At 30.2% G+C, this 7,122-nt stretch overlaps 1 protein-coding gene across 1 annotated transcript; it reads right to left on the reverse strand.

The window, feature by feature from the left end:
• Window positions 1–2,960: 2,960 nt before the first annotated feature.
• Window positions 2,961–6,246, reverse strand: LOC100804233 (WAT1-related protein At5g07050). Its single transcript, XM_003545758.5, has 7 exons — window positions 5,831–6,246; window positions 5,661–5,723; window positions 5,427–5,543; window positions 4,797–5,043; window positions 4,480–4,641; window positions 3,947–4,098; window positions 2,961–3,470 (listed from the first exon to the last, which is right to left on the reverse strand). Exons 1-7 carry the CDS (start codon window positions 6,037–6,039, stop codon window positions 3,191–3,193), a joined length of 1,230 nt encoding a protein of 409 aa, XP_003545806.1. The 5' UTR covers window positions 6,040–6,246; the 3' UTR covers window positions 2,961–3,190.
• Between the last annotated feature and the right edge of the window lie 876 nt (window positions 6,247–7,122).

Below are 7,122 nucleotides of genomic sequence, written 5' to 3' on the forward strand. Positions count from 1 at the left end.
GTCCACCCATCAAGTATCTTTAGGTACAAAAGCTAAATTAACTTCAGAATAAACAAGAGGACGATATTTACCTTTCTTTACATGCCATGCAGTGTACTTTGAACACTTTTTCTTCATGTGTCCAGACTTCTTGCAGAAGTAGCAGGTAAATTCTTCATCTTTCTTTTGCTGAGAGGCAACATCCTTAATTTTCTTTCTGTTCTTATTTTGAGGTGTCAAACTTAAATGAGCACTTTCACATCTGTCTTTTTGTAGCCTCTATTCCTCTTGCACACAGTGAGATATAAGCTCATTAAGGGATCATTTGTCCTTCTAAGTGTTATAGCTCACTTTGAATTGCCCAAAGTGTGTAGGAAGTGAGATCAAAACTAAATGCACGAGCAAATTTTCACCAATCTCTAACTTAAGTGCTTTTAGTCTTGATGCACGAGCAGGCCTCGAAACTCATCTAGAATATAGCACTTCATGATCATAATGCACATTGGATTGGAACGGTCCCATTTCTCAATTTTTTTCTTATTAGAGGTTTTCGAAGTGGAAGTGGACGTTCTATTCTTAGTGCCAAGTCCAAATTCAAATTCATACAGCCAAGAACAATTTCTACGGCTTCCTTCCAAACCTTAAATTTGTCCCATTCAACATTGAGAGACAATTCACTTGAGCAAATAAATTTGCAGCACTGGTAATATTAACTAAATAAAGAACACAAAATTAATAATATACACAAAAAATGTCATATATGATATGACATACATAACAAGACATGTAAATATTTTACAGAGCAGACCCATCAAAAGATATCTAGCACAACATTAATTTTTAGTCTTTGGACAGAGAAATTAATTTGTAATTGGTACTCTCAACGCAATGATCAAGTATTGACGATAAATTCTATCAAATAATAGTCTTTCTTTGGACTGACTATTATTCACATGAAAACACCTTTATAATTGTCACACATTTATCATTAGAGGTAGAATATTATTTGGCCAAATTATGTATTTCTTTGGGTCGAACACAATTAACATAAATAATTCCATACTGATATCTATGTTTCCTTTGAGTCGAACATAATTAGCATAAATAATTCCATGCTAATATCTATGTAATTTTAATCAAATCAATTTTCACAATAAAGATTACTTTGACAATATATTGTGTCGATTAATTCAATTAAAAATAAATACTAGACATACAAATAAATGGAAAAGATCTGTCAATGCTAAATTTATACCCAAACGATAACAATAATTAAAAAAAAAAATCATTACTGGTAAGTGAATGAATATTCCAAAATTCATATCCAACAGCATCACCAAAAATTGCCAAAGGTATGTACGTAAAGGCATAGGCGTAAGCACATGGCCAATTGAAAAATCACTCTCCAATTGCAATTGCAATTGCTTTGAAAGACACATACACATAGTTCCAAACATTCCCAAAGCACAATATTTGCAAACGCAAAAAAAAAAAAAAACAATAATGGATTCATGTAAAAATACACTCTACACTTTAATCCCAATAATCTAACAATAATGGAGGCTCTAATACCACTTGTTGAAATTTTAGGGGATCTTTATAAAATATCAATAACCACCAAGAACATTACATTAGATTATCAAGAATAGTTTTAAGAATACTTAGATCCATAATGATTGATGAAGCAAACGTAGTGAAATCTAGAGAACAATCATGAACAATTGGTTTGATGATCTTTCTCAAACAAATATCTTTATTCTTTTTGGGACCTTCGTTTTCTCTTAAGATGGGGAGAGAAGAAAACTGTTTTATGATTTGATGTTTTGAGACCATAACCATGCCTCGGGTTTTAAACCTTAATCATCCTCTAATGGGCCAAACTGGTTTCTGCTTATTAAGCTCATATCAATTTTCCGTTGATAGTCTAATAAACTCACTAGATTATATAACTTATATTGAGTTCATAAAAAATATAAATAACTAATATAAATATTATAATGTAATATGTAACCAACATTAATTAATTAATTAAAAATTATAAAATTCCTAACATTAAGCTCCATTATGTTTCCTTCCGAAACATAATTGATTGTAAATTGGTAAATGACACATGATTCAACTATTCTAGGTTTGATATAGAAAGATTGTACAGGTCATGGGCTAAATAGATTACAAATATATATAAAAGTCATTCTTGATCTTTCATGTGTGTTGTCTGATTTAACTCTAAATCTTGTTTTTACAAAACTAAATTCTTAGACAATTTTAATGTGCAAATATACTTTGAAGGGTAATCAAACATGTCACAAACCTTAATTTACTCTCGAAGCTTAGTTTGGAGCATCCTAAATGAAAATCAAACATAACCTTAATGTCAGATTTTTTTTGTGAAGATTATTTCTTTACATGTATAAAAAAATTTGCAGTAAGAAAGTTTCCTCTTACATGCATATATCCCCTAAATAAGATCATTCTTTTAAAACTATGTTAATAGTGTGAAGTATTTGACCAATCACTTTCGATAATTTTTCTTCCCAATTAATTTATTTTATTCATAAAGTTTGATTCGAAAATTTTAAGAAATCTAAGTCTGGTTTCATTCCAACCAACTAATAAGACCACTTATGATATGATATAAAAACTTAACATGAGATGCAGACATTATAAAAAAAATTAAAAGACACTATCTCTAGAATTGATACCTCAGAAATCTTTAGACTAAATTAATCAACACCTACAAGTTTAGGGATGAAAATTGAGGATTTACCCATAATGAAAGGATAATATACTTTTTTTTTTTTATTACATACATATACATGGTTTGCAACATTTTAAAACAATTTGACTAATTAATACAAGAAAAGTCCAACATTTATCAGCCTCAGTAAAATCTAAATCAGGCAATAATATTTCTATCCAAAAAGAAAAAAAAAAACATGAGTAAATGAAATATATAATAGAGATTAGAGAGGCCCGAGGAGAGAGATAAGCTTTATGATTCTCTATTCTAATTTGACTAGCAAGTTGGAATTTTTTACATATTTATATATGTTATATATTGCTTAAATGCAACAAACAAGACCCTTTTGGTAGCAAAGAAAAAAGAAAAAAAAAAGAGAAAGGAGAAAGGAATAATTGCTAAAAAGGGAAAAATGGGGTTGATGGAACATACATTTAAAAAACATTAATTCCTATTCACATTCCAAATTACTCAAGTCTTTCTCTCTTGGTTAGCTTTAGTGGGAAGCTCTGGAATAGGCATAGTTATTATGTGTGAAGAGAGCTTGTTGTTGTTGGCTTCTCCTTTCTGACCATATTTTTCTTCAGTAAAATTATCTGTGGCATCAATCATTGGCCCTGCAATTACAGCAATTTGAGCATCTTTTACAGGCAAGGGAATTTCATCTGCCACTTTGCTCTCTATTTGTTCTTTGTGCTTTCCCCACAGAACTGAGTATAACCCTATAACGATTAAGATGGCACCAATTACACTGCAACCACACGGGAGAAACAAAGTCTTTTGTTAGTTTGGAATGAATAGACTATTTCGATTTTCATAAAAAAAATACTTTCAATACATTCTTTCACAAGTTTTTTAATATTTTTTTATTGATTGAAATTTATTAAGTTTGTATTATAAGAAATACTCTTAATATACTTAAAATTGGAATTGGAGTTGGAATGTAAGTAATGATTTATTTAAGCAAATAATACTTATACTTTTCTAGTGAGTGTTTGATTTATATTATTTTAGTAAAATAATCATTTATTTCCAAATTCTTATAATTTTTTTATAGAAAAAAGTTATTTATTTTCCAAAACAAAGTTTCTCAATCATGCTACAAGTCAGTCTAACTAAAAGACGATCGATATATATATGCCTACCACATACTTTAATTTTAATAATGGTAAAATTAATTTTGTGAACCATATATACTTGCTAGAAGAGAGGCCAATAGAAACTTACCCTCCAAGATAAATTTGTTCCGCAAGGATGAAGGATCCCATGATGGCCACAATGATCATCATTAAAGGGCTAAAGGCAGTTGCAAAGACAGGTCCTTTCATCTTAATTACCAGTCCTTGTACATAGTATGATATGCTTGATGTCACAATCCCCTAATTACAGTATACCAAAAAAAAAAAGAAAGAAAAAAGAGAAATACAAATCCCATGTTACAAATTGAAAAAGAAACTTGACAAAGTACTTTACAACAAAATTAAGGTTTAATTATTTATGTAGCCTTTATACTTATACATTTTTGTCCCATACGTAAAAATTATTTGTTTTAGTTTCGTATATACATTTTTAATCTATTTTAGTTCTGATGTTTAAAATTGTCGAGACTAAAACAAGTTAAACAAGTGTATATAAAAAGATTAAAATAAATAATTTTTAGGTATAGAAACTAAAATCTAATATATATTAGTATAGAACTAAATGTGTAATTTAAATCTAAAATTTATTTATGGAATTAGATGAAGTTCTTATATTCTTACAGCATATGCAGCAGCAAGTAAGCTCACATCCCAGCCAATTCTCCATACAGAAGGATTGTGTTCAACAACAAAAGTAACAGCAATAGCTTGAAGAGTGCCAATAAAGCACACAAGTGAAGTTAGACTTAGCTGATGATTCTTGTACGTCTGAATAGCTTTGGCCTGCCCAATAGCAAGAAAATAAAACAAAGGTCAATTATTTGTGTGACACCAACAAAAAGACACACTAGCTAGCACAAAAAGCAAGAGAAAGAGAGACACCATCGAAGTTAGCACATTTTTTTTTTCTTTTTCTAGCTTCTTGATGTCTCACTTACTTGTAAAACAAATAGGGATGCCCAAGCTAGGGTGGCAATGATAAGAAAGGTGCATCCTAAGAACCAATCTTTGTCAAATGATTCTGTCGTGGTTGTTGCATTGGTTTTATTGTGTGGATGTTTGGCCCATACCATCTCCACTATAGGACCTCTATATAAGGTCATCAGCATAGCCCCTGCCACTGTGACTAATGTTCCCACTATCTTTGCCATGCATCTCACCTTCTTTATTTCTATCTTCTCCATCCTTTTCAATAACAACAGTAAAAACAATTAGCACTTCTTACAGATAAGAAAGTGAAACTTAAACCATTTGTCCCCTTCCTAGTCTTTTTATTTAGTTATGGTAAAATATATTTAAACTCCTTAAAATATTTCAAAATTTAATTTTAGTTCCAATAAAAATTTAATATGATTTTAGTCCCAATATTTATCAAAAGTGATGTGATTGTAATCCCTCACCCGAAACTAAAACCTTGTTTTGTTAAAATATAGGAATTAAAAACTCATTAATTTTTTATACAAGCTAAAATTAATATTTTGAGAGATAAAAAACACATTTAGTCTTTTTAGTTGTGTTAGTATTTTCCAATTAGAGACCCTTAAGAAATCCGGGTTTAATTAATTTACCGGCAAAACACTGCCATCACAAAAGTCATGGCTGGAAGCATGTTGCTCATTGCACATGAGAAGGTTGGGGATGTGAGCTTCAACCCAGCATAGTAGAAATTTTGATCAATCACAGGCCTGTTTTATTAATCCAACACAAATTAATAATCATATTAATATATGCATTTTCATACTTCATATATTCACCTTGCGGTGCTATATAGAATTGTTAGTGCATTAAACTTGGAAACTAACCCAAGAAGAGCAAGAATAAAAATTTGCATGAAAACTGGGAATGTTATCTTCGGTTGACCTTTCCTGGAAAATTGAAACAATGAGTAAGCATTAATTTGCAAAGCTTTATGACAAAAACTAGTAAAATGACAAGGTGATGACACTAGGGTTTATGTTTATTTTATATAAACCTTTCAAAAATAATGGCAAAAGGAGCTATGACAGCGGTGGCAAAAGCGTGGCGATAGACCACAAGGACATAGTGGCTCATGCCTTGGTTGAGAGAAACCTTAGTGATAATGTTCATGCCTGCATAGCCAAATTGTAAAGAGATCATGGCCAAGTAGGGTTTAGAGCTTGCAAAAACATTTGCACAACCTCTAAGCTTTTCGGTGGCCATTTTATTTTTCTCTCCTTTTGATTAGAATCTTGAGAAAGGTTGAGTATTCTAAAGAGAAATTAAAGAGGAGAATTAAACACTTGAAGAAGGCTTGTGTTACTTCCTAAGAAATATCATGGGTAGGCTCATGCTATTTATACATACACCAACAAGGAATCAAATGGTTTCGTCATATGCATGTACACGTAAATGTTTATTGCAATATGTCTATCTTCCTTTCTCTCTTTCTAGCTAGTGGGGCTTGGGGATATTGGAATGGGGGGCAGCTCGACAATGCATATATTAATGACTAGGTAGACATATCGAAACAAAAATGCTCAAGTAATGTGATAATGGAATGAAAAGTGATTTATATAAAGTAGGCTTTGAGTATAATAACATCTTATTAGAAAGTTAACTTTATCGTTCTTTTGCAATTTTTTTGCTGCCTAATTGTACTATCCATTTTTTAAATGAGATCCCACTTCTTTGGTTCGCAATTGATATCCTACTATTCTAGCAGGGTTGCCTAATAATAAATATAAGAAATAGGATAATCAATGATTGGCATAACTTTTAAAAAATATTAAGAAATTATAGAAGTAAAAAAATTGTAAAAATGAGTGATTTCTAATAAATTTTCAGTAGTCACAAAAAAATGTTGGAAAGAAAATATAAAAAAGGTATCGCTAACATTTCTCTTAAATATATAAATTCCAATTAATTCATTCAAGTGGTATATATCTTTTCTTAAGTAAGGTTATAAATTTGAGTGTTGTATACCTGTACGAATATATATTAAAAAAATCATTGAAAAACTGAGTCTACCACACTGGAAATATTTCTGATTATAATAGGATTAATTATTATTGGACAAAAAATATCGAATACATTCACTACTACAAAACTACAGAAAAGAAGAGGAGAGTGCATGATTTTTGTGTTTTGGAGCGAAAACGACCTTCTAAATCAGTTCTAATTTTAATTGACCCAAGAACAATAAATCAGTTATAAATAGGACTGATTTATACGCATAATCTTTTTAGAATGATTTTAATTTTAACTAATTTAATAAAAATTAGTTTTTGGATCGATTATCTTAGA

This window comes from Glycine max, chromosome 15, assembly GCF_000004515.6.
Source record: "Glycine max cultivar Williams 82 chromosome 15, Glycine_max_v4.0, whole genome shotgun sequence".
In the NCBI taxonomy this organism is placed as follows: Eukaryota; Viridiplantae; Streptophyta; class Magnoliopsida; order Fabales; family Fabaceae; genus Glycine; species Glycine max.

What these genes read in the sequence shown, in the direction of transcription:
- LOC100804233 (XM_003545758.5), bottom strand. Translation starts at nt 6,039, where the DNA reads ATGGCCACCGAAAAGCTTAGAGGTTGTGCAAATGTTTTTGCAAGCTCT. An exon ending in CATCCCTATTTGTTTTACAA is followed by an intron (nt 4,642 to 4,796) that starts GTAAGTGAGACA and finishes GCTATTGGGCAG; the next exon opens with GCCAAAGCTATTCAGACGTA. An exon ending in GAACAAATTTATCTTGGAGG is followed by an intron (nt 3,471 to 3,946) that starts GTAAGTTTCTAT and finishes GTGTGGTTGCAG; the next exon opens with TGTAATTGGTGCCATCTTAA.